The sequence below is a fragment of the Ischnura elegans genome, chromosome 3 (genome assembly GCF_921293095.1).
Source record: "Ischnura elegans chromosome 3, ioIscEleg1.1, whole genome shotgun sequence".
NCBI lineage: Eukaryota > Metazoa > Arthropoda > Insecta > Odonata > Coenagrionidae > Ischnura > Ischnura elegans.
Window position 1 is genome coordinate 133,740,235 of NC_060248.1, and position 18,947 is coordinate 133,759,181.

The window sequence follows — 18,947 nt, forward strand, 5'->3', positions numbered from 1 at the left end:
CCCCGCTTCGTGCAGTGAGTAGACTTGCGAACAGGGAAGATCGCCTATGACCGATTCCTCCGTTACAAGGGTTTGAATTCCTATCGGTGGGTCGTTTATTTAAATTCTTTGTTTTCTTCTATTTATATTTGAAATTAAATTATAGTAGAATGATATAAATTGGTCAGATACGTTGGGACCAATTGCATTTTAATCATACGGTGATTTGTTATTGTTTTCACTTGTTTATCAATGGCTTTTATCATGGAATATGGAGCACGTAATCATTATGCGGGTAGGGCCTTGGGTTTCCGATCAGAGGGTCCCAGACTCCAATCCTGACGAAAGTCCTGAATCTGCCTTTCGAACAATCTTAAACGAAAACCCTCTCGATTGGAGGTTTCCATGGGAGTTACGCCCCCCACATGCTGAACGATAAAAATTTGCTTGCCTGTGGCATAGTCTGGGGTGAGCTTTGCCCTCACGCGACCCTCCCAACAGGTGGCTAATCCTATCAGCAAAATCTGATTCATGGGTGATTTTTTTCGTAACCATTACTCTAGCCGCTCTATTTTATTTACTCTTCGACGCCAATTCCTCATGGGACTTTGGCTTAGTCTGGGGTGAGATCTACCCTAACATAACCAATCGATCCTTCGTGTTTGAATCGATGAATATCCTGGATATCGCATCAGTAATTAAACATGTGTGCACAGAAGTTTCGCGCTAATCCTTGCCTTTATGTAGAGAGATCTGCTCCGTCGACATTTTTTTAAATGGTCCCCGCCCCCTTTTCGGTGACGTTTCGCTCGCGAGTGGGAGCATTGTTGCGTCACCGTTGGGGAGGGACGCGTGCTGCGGAGGCCGCGTGTGGGACGCCCCTCGGCGACCGCCAACAACTGGAAAAAGTGCCTTATATGTTGTGCGAAGGGGCCACGTGGGCGGACCGGCAGCATGGAGGAGGAGGCCTCTCCGGTTGCTGCTGAATGGCGGGCGCGTGGGCCGCGGGGCTCCTCCTTCGAAGAGGAGGAAACGAGCAGGCCTTCAGTCGCCTTTGCAGCCGGGAGAGAAGAGGTCGTGCGCCTCCAACACCACCGAGTGTCCATCCATGTGAAGAGTCTTACAGAGAGAGCGAGAAACAGCTTAGGGAGTTTGTCGCGCATCCGAATCTCCAGCGGCGGAGGAGGAGCCGAGCTTGAAGCGGGGAAAAGAGCCCTCTGTTGGAAAAGGGGAAAGAAGAAATTCTCGCGCGCGGGCCGCACCGGGTTTCCCTCGTCGAAAAAAGTCATCTCGTGCGCGCGCATTGGAATTTCATCCCAAGGGAAGATACGAAAGAGTTTTATCAAATAACGTACACACATTGTCGGTGGAGAAATTGGAATACGTCCAGTGTCATCTTAATACGAAGAAAAGCAGAAAAAAACGGAATAGGTGTCGCCATAATCAATTCTAGAGGTCCTCGAGGCGTACAGGAATATTCGGACGGAACAACGTCAAAGCACTGCGAAGACCCAACCAGTGCGGTGTAATTGCTTTCACAAACCCCGCGCTAGACAACACCAAGTGGTTTGCAGAGCGGCCGCCGCACGCCGCCACACTCGCCGAGGTGCTCGCTGGCCCTGTGGTTGGCGTGGCAGTCGAAGAGAGAGAAGAAAAGAGAAAGAACGGGAAGACAGTTGAGTGTCGGCGGGCGACCGGGAGTGTCGCTGGGGTGGGGTGCGCGACCCCGTCTTACAACGAGCGATATAAAGTATTAAATAGATACGCAGCGATTCAGTGTAACGATCGAAATTGGTGTAAAGACAGAGAGACAGTAAGCGAAGACGTCGCGCCGTGTAACGAAGGCGGTCGTCTTGTAGGAAATACAATAGGAGTTCAACGAAAGTGCCTTACCTGAATGGTGTGAAGCCGCCATTTAAAGTGTGAAGATGATGATAGAGTAAGAAGACTGGAAGAAGTGCTGATTTACACGAGTGCCTGAATAATAATCACCGTACTACATTCCCGCTCTTTGCAAAGGCGACTCTCAATTTATAGATATTGTGTGTGCGGATCGGTTGTGTTGTGTGTTTTTTGTATTTGTGTCCGGGAGTTCACGTCCCGATGAGTACCCTTGTGTTGTTCCGTCCGTGTAGTCCTCCTCACCACTGAGAAAGAAGGACACGTTGCCTTCATCGAGGGAAATTCGGCCCTGCCGCTTCTGGATTGAATTCACTTCGTCGAGATGTCCACGCAGGCCTATTACAAGGATCGGCTGGGTTTCGACCCCAACGAAGTCACCGACAACGGCGGCTTGTTCGGCGGTCGCGGCCAGGAGGGCTATGAAGAGAACTTGTCCAAGTTCAAAGGTATTTGGAGTATATTTATCGCGTCCATAGGTACGGTGCAATTCTTATCAAATCATGTGTGCGGTGTTCGCTCCTGCCTGCCTGCCTGTCTGCGCATGGTGTGTTGTTGATGTGTTGCATGCGTCGCCACGCAACTCACACCTCCGACGCCGCCCCTCGGCGGTAACAATCAACACGGCACCGTCAACAAACATCAGGCAGAGATAACACGCCAGCCGCATAGCCCTGTGGTTTGAATGCTCTGGGAACCTCTGCCGCATGAACTCTTTCCTTTCGCCCTTCAGCCGGCGAATCAAACGTTTTTCCTTTGTTCTTGCTGACTTGGCGGCGGAAATGCTCGATTCTTTGGTGAAATTCCAACACACTGAAGAAATGCTCCGCCTCCGTTGCTTATATACATGGGCGATGTTAATGCTGTATTCAGATCGTTTAGAGTTCTTCCTAATGATAATTTAATACTTACTATTAATTACCTAATGAGCGAGGTTTCTTCGTGGCCAAATGTATAGTGAACTCGTTGTGAATGCAGTTATGACAGTAATATGCTGGAGTTAAAATCAAGTTTTCATTTTGTTCTTACTGACATAATGACGGGAACTTTCAGTGTCGTGCTCAACATATAACACTCTCAATACTTTTCCATACTGTATAGTTTGCCTGGCAAGTAGGAGCTATAAGTTCGCTTTCGTTACACCGTGTCATTCTTCCTTAATCATCGCGAAGCATTCCGTGTATAGGTACGCTGTATTAATATAATTTTCGTACTTGGTGTGCTGTTGGAAGTTTTGTCTCCTTCCTGCAAAACCAGTTGGTTCTTCTTTGGATTCGCAAGGTCGCATTTCGATATGTCCATGATTCATTGTGAGCCGGTATCTGTTGCGCCGGCTCGTGCCATCTTGGACCTCTGAGTCCATTCTTCTTCTTATTCCAGTTGGTTCTTCTTTGGATTTTCAAGGTCGCATTTCCATGTGCTAACGCCTAGTGTCCCCAGTATCGGATGATTCGAATTGTAAATTTCAAGTGGACTGCTTTGGTTTTCTTTTTTTTATGATGGCTTATTCGGTGGTATACACCTGACGAGGCAAAATACTCAATACTTCAGGATTGCATACAATTTTTGTTTCGTGAATTGAAATTTGTTGTTATCTAATGTCTGGTGTTTTCGCATAATGATAGTAGAGAGAATTGCAGGGAAAGAAATGATGGCAGTTTTATTGATATTAAGGTTACGTCGAAATGGTGTAGCTCGTATTTATGTTGTAATAATATTTCGGCATTACAGCGTAGGCCTTCACATGCCATGATGTTGTTTCACATCGTGTGGTGTTTTGTTTTTGTGCACCCGTTGTGTGCACTTGGGATCCTCTTTTCGAGGTGAAGGAGCCATCCGGCCTTCTCGCGTAACGGTACAGCTCGGATTCAAAAAAGCCATACATACCTCCTTCCCACCCCCCCCCCCCCGCCCGACTCCCTCCCCCACTCCGCAGATCGTATTTTACAGCAGCAGGCCTTTCCTCCGAATGCCAATGCTTCTCTTTCATTCCATTATTCACAGTAAGCGGAGACGTGATTTAGTAAGATCCGCCTCTTTTCGTTTTGTTCCCGTGGTTATCCGCGTGCGAGATCATCAAGGTTAAACGTCAAAGGTTGCGCCAGCTGTGCCTTAAAACCTCAGATGCGACGCCCTCATACCGCCTTTACCATGCAATTGCATAGCAATAGTTTAGGGCTGAAGTTTATATTGGGTAGTAAATTAGAAACGCAGCAATAAGTAAGGTCAGGCATTCTGCATAAAAGTTCTGTTTTATTTTTTTAAATTCATAGCTGGGTCTTATGTCGTGTGCGGTTACAATGCATAAGCTACTCTATGGTTGACTTCACTATGCATTTGAACGTGAGGAACAACCGAATGGAAGATTTTTTTATTATTTAAAAATAGGCATCATGTTATTTCACGAATATCTTTAGCCTCAGTTGAAAATTAACTCATCGGTCATTCAATTTTCCGCAATTAGTCGAGTTTACTGATTCACATAATATCTAAAAACAGTGATTAATTTCCTCACTAAAGTATCTCAATTACTAAAAATATTAAGCATCGCTTTGGTGCCATCAAGTATGTTTGTTGTTTTTAGTTTCTTTTTAAATTTATTCTTTTGTGTGGAGAAAACAATGGACAAATATATATTTCCACGCAATCGATCCGAATACGCTTTTTTATAAGTTCTTGTGACGTTTCCCTCGGGTGTTCTGGCTGCTATTGTCAACAGAGATTTAAATTTAAAAAATTACTCTCTCCAATTCACTCTTAAAATGTTTTATTACTCTCAATACACCACCAAGAACAGCAATCTACATCAAAACTTACGTGATAAACAAAACACTCACGCATGTGAACGAGCGCTTCGACTCTTGCGCTTCCCATTCACTTCAAATTGAAAACATTTATTCACCAAGCAACAAATCATTAAAAAGAATTCTCAACTATCTCACCTTGCAGTCTGCTCTCCATGCGATAGGTTTAACCTCCCAAACGGTTGTTGTCGCGCGAGCGGAGAAGTCAAGAGAGTGGGTACGCGTTTATTAAAAGCGTGCGTTACGTTTAGCGTGGGTGGGTGGCAGTCACGCGGGTGCTAATGTGGGCTGTCTTGTCGCCGCACTCGCCCTATTTCTCGTCCTTCATGTTTCAAGCGGTCATCTCTCAAAACATGCGCTCCGTAAACAAGGGCTCATATTATATCTTTCAGCCCTTGGGACGATGGAAACGTATTCTATCGAAATGTTGGCGAAAATGCAGAGCCGTTAATTAATACCTTCTCCTCCGTCGTATCGTCTCGATGACCTGTTTTCAAGCGGCGATATCGTTTTTTGCCTTATTGGGCAGTTTTCCATTTTCTGGAATGAGAAGTTTTTCTGAACCAGTTCTCTGTTCAAGGGGAGATAATAATCGGATGTTACTCTGTGGAACGGAGTAATACTGAACATGATTGAAATTTCTCTCAGTGCAATTCGTCTCTAATCATTGCGCTCGTCGCCCACATCGTTATTTTCACAATAACAAATTATTTCTCATTTTTTCATAATTTTATGCGACGCAATATATGACTGGAAGTTATGTTTTTGTTCTGCTTTCTCGAGGAAACGTGGCTGTCAACGTTGGAGCCGTCACATCAATTTGTGCATTTGGTGGGATGGTGAGCTGCATTCTTTATGGGTATTGAGCAGATTTCCAGTACCTATACAATCCTTCACGATTAACTAATATGCAATAATCCTGTGTACTGATATGTACGAAATGGACCCATAGTAAATTTACTATTCAAGGCTATACTATAGGCTACATAAGGCTACCTTTAGCTCCCTTTTTTTAAACAGAACGGTGAATTCTTTGATAACCTCTCTGGTAATTTGTAGGTAACTCAATAAAATATGGCCATAAGCCTCGTCTTACTAGCATCGTAACTCTGGTTGCTTTTCGTTGCAGTTCTCCTCTCTGAATCAATGCATATCGTGAATTATTGTCACGAGGGGCTGTAGATTACTCGTAGTTTCCACGTGCGTTTTAGAACAAGTTTCAATCATTTGCATCGCTGTTTTCTTGTTTCCCGCGAGACAGCTCGTCCTGAAGCACGGACATGTAGATAGTGACCGTGGTGAGTCACAGATGTTTATGCTGTCTCTCATTCCGTGCTTTGCCCGGTGGAGAAATGCGTCTTCCCTTTTATTCTCTTAGCTGCATTCCCTTTCGTCGTCTACGGCCGACCTGTCCTCGCAGCACCACTCGCTATCATCACGCATTCCGATAGCGTTTTGCAGTGTCGCTCGTGCTTTTCTGCTTCGCCTTCCCGACGCATATCTGGGCGGCTCTTTTAGCTGTTTGCATTTCGGCTTTCCCGGAGCGAGCGGCGGGGGGGGGGAGGGGTGAAATCCAGTTCTTCTCCTCCTCCCACGCCGAACTGGAACTGTTTTGAAGTGGAGGGTGGGAGGGAGGTCGCAATCCCCATGCGTTTATACACTCGGGGAGACTCGCAGTGGGACTGAAGCGGCCTATATACGGAGAGTCAGACGCTGGGAAGAGTCGCTCGCGTCCACTCTGCGGAAAAAGTGTTCTGCTCGCACGCCGGCCGGTGGTTTTGTAGGCCGCCCGAATGCTGCTGTTGGCAGTGTAGGTAAACTAACCAGTGAGCTCTTCAAGGAGCCCTTCTTCTTCGTTTTATGCATATGCATACAGAGGCGGACCATCCGTGCAAAGCTCTCTGCTTCAGCATTTCATTAATCTTCATCGCCATGAGCGCGCAGCGCATTTCACGCACTTGTAGCAGAGAGCGAATAATAACGTATGACTAAAACAAACACCCATGCCCCTGGATATAAGTCCCAATCATCGAAGCGATGTGTGCGTGTTGGAGAATTGGTAAAAATGCGTCCCAAGTGGTGACGATCATAAATCAAACGGAATGGACATGGGCCTTTGCCATTCATCTGTGTAGGAATAGTTAGTGGCTGAATTTTATATTGGGTATTGAATTAGAAACGCAGCAATAGGTATGGTCAGGCATTCTGCGTAGAAGTTCTGTTTTTTTTTAATTCATAGCTGGGTCTTATGTCATGTGTGGTTACAATGCATAAGCTACTCTAATGCTGTCTTCACTATGCATTTGAACATGAGGAACAACCGAATGGAAGATTTTTTTTATTATTTAAAAATAGGCATCATGTTATTTCACAAATATCTCTAGCCTCAGTTGAAAATTAACTCATCGGTCTTTCAATTTTCCGCAATTAGTCGAGTTTTCTGATTCACATAATATGTAAAAACAGTGATTAATTTCCTCACTAAAATATCACAATTACTAAAAATATTAAGCATCGCTATGGTGCGATGCGCCATCGAGTTTTTTTTTAGCTTTTTTAAATTCATTCTTTTTGTGTGGAGAAAACAGTGGGCAAATAAATATTTCCACGCCATCGGTCCGAATACGCTTTTTTTATAAGTTCTTGTGACGTGTCCCTCGGGTGTTCTGGTTGCTATTGTCAACAGAGATTTAAATTTTAAAAAATACTCTCTCCAATTCACTAAGCGTAAACATAAATCATTTGGTAGTCATAAATCAATCGGGATGACCTCCTCTTTCCATGGACTCTCCCTGGTGTGTTCGTTGGGGAGATTTTTGAGCTGAGCGAGCTTACTTGAGAGAATTCGCTCGGCGCGGCAAAGCAGGGCAACTCCACTCCACTTGAGCATCGGCCGTGGTCGTCACAGCACCTCTCTCCCTCGTTATGCCCGTCCAGCTAATTAATTCCGAGTGCAAGTAGAGTGACCGTTTGAGGAAGCCCTGCCTGCGCTATCGCAGTGGATTTAGGCCGCGCCGCTCAAGGAAATTATTTCCCTTTGATAATATTAGTTTTGCTAAACCATATTTTATGCTTAAATATGGTTGGCAGGAGGTCTGGGTGGAAGGCATTTACGAATACTTGGTCATATAAAATCGTTTCAGGCTTAACTTAGTGGAATAATGCTATATCCATGATTAAAACACATATGGTAATATCCACACTATTTTACTTAACACTTAACCGACCATGGTTTCGACACTTTGTGTCATTTTCCTTGAAAGGCCATTGAACCATTCCTTGAAAATGACTCAAAGTGTCGAAACCATGGTCGGTTAAGTGTTAAGTAAAATAGTGTGGATATTACCATATGTGTTTTAATCATGGAAATACTTGATCAGTTTTTTAATTTAAGTTTCCGATTTTATTCATATACGTGTCGGGGGGTCGTATAATGTTATTGGCCAATTTTTAATTCTTAATTGAATGCTTTGGTCGCGGGCTTTGCTTGAAGTGCTTTTGTGTAGGGCAAATATACGTCTCCGCATGAAAGTCGTTTCTACTCAGTTCTAGATGTGGTTGGGATGCTGGTTTAGGGATTCCGGGATCAAATCTCAGGTGTAGTCATCGGATGTCCCACGCAGAAATCCTGTTATCAGGTCAAGGCTACTGCCTCCCTCACCGTGCATGTGTGGAATTTTAACGTCAGTGTATTGGATGAACTCTTCCTTTGTCGATCCGTACCGACCATCTGGTTGAGTAACTGGGCGAAAATGTAAGTAGTGCAAACGAATGTATATAAATAGGATAATTAGGCACTCTGATCGGTTGGAAGCTCTGTAGAAATTGCCAGAACTTTCTTAATGTTTTTCTGTACAATTATTCTAATACGTAAGTTCATATTTGATATAGTACGAACGCTATCAAAAATGAACTTTTTGTTGACGTTTTGTACTGACGTTTGGCGTGCGAAACAACTTCACTATAATTTAGACGGTCAACTGTAAGTTGTTTTCCATTGGTTACTTAGCTGTCCCTGCTTAGCTGCTGATCCATGAATTCCACCAATTCAAATGTAGGAGAATTCCATATATTTCCCTCCTGGGGGAGGCGGTGATTTTCTGTGATTATCTTGAATATTGAAAAATATCATGCTGCGGATAACAATAGTTCAAAATGAAAAAAAAATTAAATAAAAAAATGTACTATTATATTTTTGTTCTTGTACTACTAGTTAGTTTTTTAAGCTTCTCCTTCACACAAACAACACTACAGACGACAACAGAGCATCTGCGCACGTCATCTTTTTTTTTGTAATTTTGTCTTACTGGTTGAGGTGAGAACCTCATGGCGTCCGAATAATTGCGGTGATATTTTATGGAGGGTTAATGGCAGAGCAGTATAAAAGGCAAAAATAAAAGTGCCATGGTATGAGAAATATATTCTTCGCGATTCCACGCTCATAGTGTTCGTCTCGTGTGTGTCAGCTTGCTTGCCACTGCCTACCACGCGACAGGATATCGAGTCATTACATTATTTAGTGTTTGCCACCGTCGTGTATATAGATGTGGCGCTGGGATAGAAGTCGTACGAGGTAGAAAATCTGCGATTTAACGATGAGGTTACCCGTTTCCTCCCTCATAAAGCATTCCTTCGCGGTGAATGTCGCCGCAATCCAAATTTCGCGATGCAAATTATTGTTGTATTTTTTTACAATAATGTGACGGGCGCCGTAAACCTATTAAGTTGGTGAAGGGGAGCTAGGCTGAGAGAATAGTCTCGAAGCTGCTTTGTTCTGTATTCAATCGCACTCAGAGAGTTGTCTTTTGTTACGAGGCGGTCTTAAAGTTTCCAAAGCAGCGCATTGGATAGTGGTCTCTTAAATGCCTCGACAGTAATGACGGGGCAAAGAAAAGGCGATAATTTGCGGTAGTGTGTTTTGAAATCGCGTAATGATCATGGCGCTGTGGGTATCATTACTCGATCTATCATTTTCTAGATCACCCGCTCAATTTTGTTCTCCCTCTCTCCATAATAATCCCATAATGTCTGCGAGTCTGATATTGAAGGCGAAAGCGCTGTTACAATCTCTCCTAGTGAATTGAGGACTCTATTGGCTGAGTTAGGTTTTCATATTTTGCTTTGGGAAGAAAATACCCTGGACCGTGATTCGAAGCACGGATTTCCCCATTTCCTATTTATGTTTTGCCTTTTTTGCTTATCCGCTGGCGTGAACCCTGACAAGGGTCTATCTGGGAAAATAAATGTGCGATTCCTGGTTCGAATGATTTTTTTTCCATTCCCAATTTGCATTTTACCACCGTACCCAGGCCAAATGACGTTTTTGTGGACAGAATAATCGCCTGCTCATGGAAGGATAATCTCCATAAAATGAGGCATCCAAGATGTAGAGATGTTCGAACCATTTTTTTTACGAGCCGTTACTTGAGCTATTGTTGACGGTATTGGTCGAAAGATGCTGATAAATCGATTCATGATTTTTTTAGAGAAAGACGCATAATTTGTTTGCATTCTAAGAGTTTTACCTTTTTTATGACTCCGCGGTTCCAGTTCCCGAAGCAGCGGATTGGATCTCGCCCACTAAATGTCTCCACTTATGACGGGGCGAAAAAAGACGATCTTGCGCCTTGCTGTGTGGTGTGTTTTGTAATCGCAAAATGGCCATCGTGTGGTGCGTAGTCGTGGTGGGTTGGCTAGTAGGTTGGTGTGGCTGGGCATTATAATAATAACGCCATAAATTCCTCATTCCAATCTCCTATTATTCGCTCTCGTTATAAGTACTCGAGCGTGGTTCGGCCCCAGCGATGTGGAATTATTCTCGTGGAAATGGCGGGGAGGAAATTACTGTCTTTTGCGGCAGCGTCCGGGTTGATTGGTGGGAGAGCCCCGTTTAAATTTATTCATTGGCAGGTTAATGGCAGGGGTGGAGTTTATTCGGCTATGTTATACCTTGAAGTCGGCCAAGCGTGGATTTCTTTCCTTCGGCATCTTTAGAGGGACGATGTTCTCGATTCCCGCGAACTTATTGGCTCTTTATTCTCCGTCGCTTGCGATATAAATCTGCCGATGAAGGGGTTGTGGTAGTAGATATTCCTTTTATTTTTGGGTTGGATCTTCTTTTGCCATACTCGGGTTCATTTAAGTCTCAACAATGGAATTATACTTAGGACAGGCACTTTATGATATCTATTCATATTTTGCCTTAATGCGGAGATGTCCTTCAGTGCACCTAAATGATATCCTGCGAGGCACCACAAGCGTGTCTGGTGGGAGGTGAGCAATCGCAGCAGAATCCTCTCGTGCACACCACACGGTCTTAAAGATATTACACATGGTATAAAAAATTGCCTACACATTCATGCAGAGCGACCATAGTACATCCATCGTGGCTTAGAAATATGGAAAAAGGTGAACGTGCAATGAGTCATCTTTGGGATGAATACTTCTCTGTGTAATGATTGAGGAAATAGTATGTTTTCCAGGGAAAAATTGTAGCCGCATTCTTTACCAAAAGAGGCCTGCTGTTGTATAAATTTATTCATAAAATCATTTGTGCGTTCGCGTTTGCAGACATTTCAAAGGCTGCATCCAAAAATCGCGGTTACTTATTAAAAAGACGCCGTTAAAAGTATAGGACAGTGTGTGATTGTGGTGTTAATGTGGAATAATCTCGAAAATTTTGAATCATTTTTTGATTCTGCTATAATTATTTTTTTTAAACTGAGCCACACTTCTACAGTTTGCACAGCTGACTTAGGCTAACTTCGCGTGTGAAGCTGTCGCTTTTTATAAAAGAAGAAATAATCACAGTCTCCGAAAACATTCCAATATTTGATAGCCTTTTCCTGGGAGAATCTTTAAAAATAGCTTGCAATAGAATGATGTATTTTTATATGCTGATGGGTTGCTAGAATTAGGAACTTGATTTTTTGTTCATCGAACTTAATATCTCAATTAAAAGCAACTAAAGAAACCCCTCCTCTTTTTAGCTCATCGTACATTACTATTATTTTCTTCTGGAGAACCAGTTCGGGACCAGAATATTTACGTCGGAGAGGGGAAGAATGTATTGCCTCTCCGGCGTTCTCTTCGTCGAATATTTTTCGCCTGTCATCTTTTTCAAGGTTCACGGAATGACCGTGGTGACGCAATGCGTGGGGAAGCGCTTCGTCGGCTGGCGTGCCTGTAATTTGGGCGCGGTGTGAATGGATTGGATTTCCGCGTGAGAAATTCGTCTTCTCGATTCAGATGCTTTACGTAATGGACCTCGAGTGTCGAGTATAAATCAAATCCAATGGCTTTGACTTCGTTGATTGGCGCAACGGTAGTAAAATTATTGGTGGGCTTTGGGAAGTTGAAGCGGAAGTGATTGCACATATTTGTCCGAGTAATTTCTTTCATATTGGAACGTTTACAGATTGCCGTCATTCCCCTAGTTTGTTGCTACATAATTGATGTATCGTGGTTCTTGTAGTTGCCGCCAATATGTCGATACTTTCGGTTGTGCCAACCGTACGCCATGGCATCTGCTAGTGGTGAAGGATAAACTCTAATGCGCTGGTTAAAATCCGACTCCACCGGAATGCTAGTAATATTTTACCATCCCTAGTTTCGGTGTACAGTTCATTCTTTGACGAATTCTTCTTCAATTAAATTGAGGGGGTGACTTCTTCTTGTAGTGGCTACTGGGTACTTATTTAATCGCGTCATTGACTTTTCTTCGAATGTAATCTCCCTCCGGGCTATTGTTGATCCGCTGTGCTTGTATTGAGCGACTGTGCAAGTACCTAGACGAAATACCTAGACTATCGTCGTTTTACGCTTTACGGTGCAATATGATTTTATTACAGTTTCCTGTTGGGCACGAGTGTCCCAAAGTTAAAAATGTTTTTAATGCTACTTATTTCCTTATCATCGCACCATTTTTTTTCGTTCGATTACCATTTTGGGACTACCTTCTTCATTAAGTTAAGGAATTTTTCCTTTCATCGGGTCCTCAATGAATAAAATATTTGTAGCGCATTTACTTTCGCTATGGAAGTTTCTCATGTTAGTTTTTTTAAAATACTGATGGCATCTTTTTTGCCTAATCAGTGTCAAATATCGAATATAATCTTTGTAAGGTTTTCTCCGAAGCTATCTCGTTTAGGACCGAAGTAATTTGGGATTTTTTTAAAGCTAATTCAATATTTTCTGGAATTTTTGAAAGCAGCACACATGCATTTTTTTACTTTTTGAGCGTTTTGCAGAATACATTTTCTTTTGCCGCAAGGACAACCCAACTTTAATTTCTTGTTGAATAGATTGTACAGTTCCATGTGTTGAATCTGTTTGATGGTGTTTTGAGGAGCAGATTGACGAGTCAACTGGAGACTGGAATTACCGGAGTGCTCGCCCCCCCCCCCCTAAAATCCTAATGGGAGGGGGGAATCACCCCAAATGGGAGACCACGCCCCCCTTCCGCTCTCTCTCTTTCTCTAGCAGCGGGGCCGACCACCTGTTGCGCCTCCCGCGATATCCGCCCTCTCTTGCCTGCTTGTTGTCAAGTTGTTCTCTTGCCTATTGTCACTCTTTCTCTCTCCCGTGAGTCACCAATGCACGCGCCTACCCCTCCCCCCCTCCACTTCAGTTCATCAATCATTCGGATCGATAGATGGCATATCGACGCAGTCGTGTCCGTTTCCGCGTGGACTATCGGTCCATACCTCTCTTTCTTGTCTCTCATCTCGTGCGCTCCCCTTAACTGTTTCCTGCATCTATCCCCCCCCCCTCTCATCCTTCCATCCAGCCTAAATCACGCCTACATCATTCCTCCCGTCACTCACAGTGATAGCTACAGCGATAGCTTTTCAGGGATCGAAACATTAATCGCCTCACCCATCCTCAATTTCTAAATCACACCGTCATTCCCACCGTCCCTTTTTTCCATCGCTCATTCCGTCGCTTTCCGTATTACAAATGTGTCATTCCATCAAAATACAAAGGTTGCGTTGCAATCGCTGTTAGCTACCGTGAGTTCTGATTGGTTGAAAGGCGACAGAAATATTGGTTTCAGTGTTGGAAAAAGAGACGTCCCAAGTGATGAAAAAAGGGATGGGATACCCATCCCTGAATCCATCAAGGAAAATGATCTCGGGCATTGGTCATTTTTCCGCTATCATTGGAGCTATCGCTGGAAAGGGGCGGAATAAATGATAGTGTGGTGATTCAGCCTTTGCCCTCGTTTGAAGCCCTTTTTATCTCTCCGCTTTTCTTTTCTTCCGCTAGATCGCTCTAACGATTGCTCTTTAAGAATCAGCGGAACGATTGCCGAAAGAGAACGCATCGCCCACGCTCCATCGCTTGTATTTTCTGTTTTATTTTGTCGTTTCACGTTTAAATTTGTTCCATCGTTTTGAAAGTTTCAAATATATATAAATCAAACCCTTGTAGTCGTCTTAAAAGTGAAAATGCTTTCAGAGTATTTTCTAGGAGCTAATAGTTTTTTTCTGACAAAATGTTTATACTTTTTCTAAGAGTTAATTTATTTATCTCAAATTTGATTTAGGGAAACGAATGAAAGAAAAAACATTTTTTCGTTACCAAAACATAACAATGAGCGGTCAAGCAGGGAGTTTATTCTTACAATATAAGGATTTCAGTCTATTGAAGAATAAATTAAGACTGCAAGAGTCCTCAAATATCATGTTTCTTCTGTTTTTGAGAATCCTTTGTCTACGTCCTCACTTCGTCTTCGTTCGCTTCATAACAGATTAACTTTCACTGCAGTGCGGTTCTACTTTGGACTGTGAATTTTTTTGCCAATGTCGATTGTGATCGGTGCGTGGTTCTCCTGGGAAGAATTTCATATTCGTATGTTTGCCACTGCGTGTTCTCCTGCATCCTACCCTACCCGAAAGATACTGTTTGCTCATTATTTGTTTGTCATGCCATCGTTGTCACTAAATCTGTTTGGTAACGTTTTTTTTAACGTTTGTGCCTCTGTTTGACAAAAACATATGTGCTAATTTGATTTTTTTATTTCTACGTGTGAATTTTTCTGTGCTTTGTTATAGTTTTATGTTATAGTTCTATGTTACTAATTGACGTAACTAATAAAATCGTATCCGCGGAGGAAAATTTAATTTCTTCTTAAGTGAGGAATCGTTATTTTTCGGTGATCTATCCATTAAGAAGAAAAAGATATTGTATTTGTGATTATTGGACTTGGATCTTCAAGTTTTACTTCTAGGATTTTTCTTCATCTCTCCCTCCTATGCAAGTGGTGGGAAAACTTATAAAACCATGGTTATGTCAGTATACGCTCTTGCGTTGTTTTTATGATGAGAAAAGATATGGTCATGTTCGATTTTTTCGTCGTTAAATGTATTCGTCGTGGTGATTGGCTAGTGTGAGTAACATCGGTTTGATGCCATGAGTTTTCTTCGCACTTTTTCTGTGATTTCTGAGGCCCATACTGCGGACATTATGATGCATCATAAATTCCAGTTATTGAGATGGAAATGCTGTGAAATTTTCTTTCTTTGGTTTAGTATTCACTCTAGGTTTCCTGTCGTTTTTTGAAAGGGTAAGTATATCGAAAGTTTTGAATGAGTTTTTTTATATATAATTGAAGGGGAGACACCACAGTTCGAGCAAAACTGATCCACTGACCTTTTTTTCCAAGACTTATTTCTCAATTGCACTCGTCTTGACCTTTGCAGAGTGTATTAAGAAGACCCACGTCGACAATTGCTTGTATCTCGAGCTATAAAAAAATTCTTCGGTATCTTCTCTTATTTAAAATAATCCTAATCCGTGAGATAAATGCAAATGTGTGCAATGGACTATTATGATTTACAGGAAGATTTCACGTCGAATAACTCGAGAAAAATGGCAATAAAGCGGAGGTGATTTGTCGTGTTGATCCCGATACTTCTCCTTATTCGTCGGACCCAAACAAAATGGTTGTGGAATTAAACGCGGAAGAGTAATGAAAGTGTGAACGTGTGTGTGTGTGTGTTTGCACTTGTACTCCGAACTCTAATCCTATTCGCAATTCCCCCTTTTATTTAATGTTTGCCTGGGAAGAGGGAGGCAGCTCTGATCGCACTCCATATAAGTGCATTGCGAAGCAGCGTAACCTCTCCTCCTCCCCTTCCCTCAGCACGCGTGATCCCGCACGGTATCAGTGAACTCGCGCACGGCCGTCCTCGGCGCCATTGGCGAGACCCGTCGCCCCGCCTCTTTCCGTGCGTGACGTCACCGCTCTCGCTGCGGTTGTGCCGAGTGGACTAAATTTACGGCTACGGTTGCAGATGTATTCTGCCCCTCCGTTTGCTTTGTAATCGAGGAGGGGGTCGGGCTGGTGTAAGTGACTAGAGCGTTGGCTTTCCACCTTGTGTGTCCGGGTTCAATTCCTGACAATGGCAGTGATATTTCGGTGAGTGCTCGACCGCTGCCTGAGTCACCTTGAGGAGGTGGAGGCACTCAAAAGTGCAGCACTCCGAATTCCAAGAGCATTCTTCCCGAAGGAGTCAACAATTGTATTCATCTCTCTCTTGTACATCTAGCCGAATTCTAGTCTATCTAGCGTCACTTTCCTACCCGAATGTGTAGTGGGCGCGATTTGTTTAAAAATCCATTTGATTTAATTTTATCTAGGATCATTCGCAATAACATGCAATATATATCTACGGTTTTTGCAAAAATAACGTACACATTCTAGCATTTGTGCTCATCATCGACAAGAACCGCCGTAAGTGTGAATTGTAAAATTAAGGTTTGAGATTTTCAAATGAGATTTACAGAAAATAAAGCATGTAAAGATTGTTCTTTAAATGGGTACTGGCTGGTAATGCGGTTACATTGCTGATTTCTCACCCTGTGGGCTCGGGTTCAAATCCCGGCGATGGCCCTGATTTGAGAGAGAATTCCCGATCCCTACTTTCTTAAAGCCACTACAAATGAAGCACACAGTCCGTCGGATGGAACGTTAAGCCGTGGTCCCCTTGGCGCCTTTCGTAAAGATGGCTAACGCCGACGCTGGGTTTTTCTCCTCGCATCCTGCCTTACCCTTACCCTCCCTCATGGCGGAGATGACTTCAGCTGTCCACGCTTACTACAAGTAACTTACCAAACTATTCCTTTTAATCGGTTTAAAAAAATACCCGCAGCATGGCGATGGGTGCTAAGCGATCCCTTTATCCTCAATATTTTTAATAAAATATTTGCGCTCGCTAGGAACAACTTTTGAAGCTTATGAGCTCCATCGATTGTCATCGCGGACATGAATTTCTTTTTACAGCCTTAGTTTTAGCATATTTCCCCGTGATAATCAGAACAAATTTATGCGTTAACGTCGCGAAGGCGATGAGTCACAATAATACATTTGGTGTTGGAACGGAGACACCTTCCCTTGTAATATTCTTGGATTGAGCTGGAGGATAGAGGGAGTTGTGCTTGCGTTTGTGCGCACGAAGCCCAGATTGAAAGAATAAATAAATAAATATGCAACCCTTCGCCATCGCCCATTTCCGTGAGAGAGAGAGAAAGACAGTTGATTGGCAGGTTGCGTGGAGAGCATTGTCCAATCGGAGTTTAATTCGAGTGAAAAGTTTTATTCTGTAGGATTTGGGTCTTACAAAAAAGAAGTATCATTATTAAGAAAACGATTCACGTTTACCTGTTGTATTTCCTCCCAATTTTATAGTAGGCATTACTTCCTCATTGCTTACGCTGTAGCGGTGACATTCCCCGGCTGGAAGCCCGATAAGGTTGCATCAACATTAATCATAAGCCTTAAGTCCTTCATTAAGCTGGAGCCTTTTTTAGGGTATACAGCTGTAACAGTTTTAGGGTATACAGGGTAGAATCTTGTCAGAATACACTATTATCCCAACATGAAAAGTGTTGTATCAGTATAGCTACTTGGATCGAATTCTCATGTAATTGCTATTTTTGTGAATGGGTCTGGGGTAATATGATGCCGTCCTAAAAATATGACGGAGTAGAAATCCTGAATATCTTAAATAAAGTTTTCCGATCTACTGACACGCCAGGATAATAAGAGTAGGTGCAATATGTTTTGCGGGAGTGGTATGTCTTCTCATAAGATAGAGATATAAATAAGTTGTTAAAACGTTCTCGGTCTAAATTTTGTCAATTGATTTGGGATAAAAGTTTTTGGTTATCCCGCGTCTTGTGGCTGAATAGTAAAAGTTTCTTCCTCACTGACGGGGATCTCTTCAGGACTAATGTGAAGAAAAACATTAGTCCTGAAGAGGTTCTCGGCCATGAGGAAGAAGCGTTGACTTTTAAGCCACAAGTCGAGGGCTGATCCTAAGGTTTGTTTATTATTTACTATATTTTATTGATAAAAATGAGTAACATAAAATAAAAGAATTACGTAAAATCTAATTTTCAGGTGTCCTTTCATTAGCTGTTTTTCATTTCCCGTGACATTGTTGGCGTTATTGCGAAGTCACTTGGTTTCAGTTTTTAGCGCCTTCCGTCGACACGCATTGTGCCGCTCTCATCTGAAGCTCAGACTCTTCAATCCACCCCCTCTCCACACCCACCCCGCCACCCCTACCCCTGTCTCCCGCTATCTCCATGTGAGCAGAGTTGCCGCCGCTGCTTGCTGGCTTGAACTCCTTTCCGATGTAACTAGAGCACGGACGTGCATTTTGATTCAGTTTGGCCGGCGGATTTTATTTATATTTTTTACCCACATTCCTCCGTCGAGAGGAGCACGAGGAATTCCCTCTCCGCGGTGGCGCTTTCTATATCTCTTTGGCACGCTCTTTACGCCAATAGCAGCTTCCTTCCCTTGTGGTAGTGGTGCTGTACTGTTACTTGGAGCCTTATTATTCTCCCATCTGTTCCAATTTTTATCAATATGCACCGATCATCTTCCTTTGCCAAGAGAGTTTGGTTTTATTTGGTGCTGTTCTCCATTAAATTGCACTCTTAGCCTATCACCTGCTCATGCGTTTGGTTTTCTTATCTTTTATATCTTTCATCATTTCTCTTGTTTTAGGCATTATGGTGTCCACTTAGACCCTAAATCGTATTTAATCAAAAGAAATCGGTTGATGGAAGCGAAAGATAAGTTTAGGTGAAAAAATCGTTTTCATTGTCAAGGTTTTTACGAGCCTTCTCTCCTACTTTTCAAAGGGCTTCCTCGATGCTTATTCGTTTGATTCATTTGTCCTCTATCATTCCTCAGTAGCACCGCATTCAGAATTCCCACATCCTTGGTTACTCTTCAATTGAAAAAAAATT

General features: G+C 42.9%; 1 protein-coding gene across 2 annotated transcripts in view; it reads left to right on the forward strand.

The window, feature by feature from the left end:
* Positions 1–18,947, forward strand: part of LOC124156605 (dystonin) — a 614,708-nt gene that overhangs the window by 316,793 nt on the left and 278,968 nt on the right. The window contains exon 1 of one of the 2 annotated variants that reach the window (XM_046531246.1): positions 1,046–2,327. The exons of the other annotated variant lie outside the window; for it this stretch is intronic. Within the exon in view, the coding sequence (XP_046387202.1) occupies positions 2,204–2,327 (124 nt within the window). The 5' untranslated portion in view covers positions 1,046–2,203. Of the gene's footprint in view, positions 1–1,045; positions 2,328–18,947 lie in introns of those variants that run through there. 2 annotated transcript variants of the gene reach the window in all.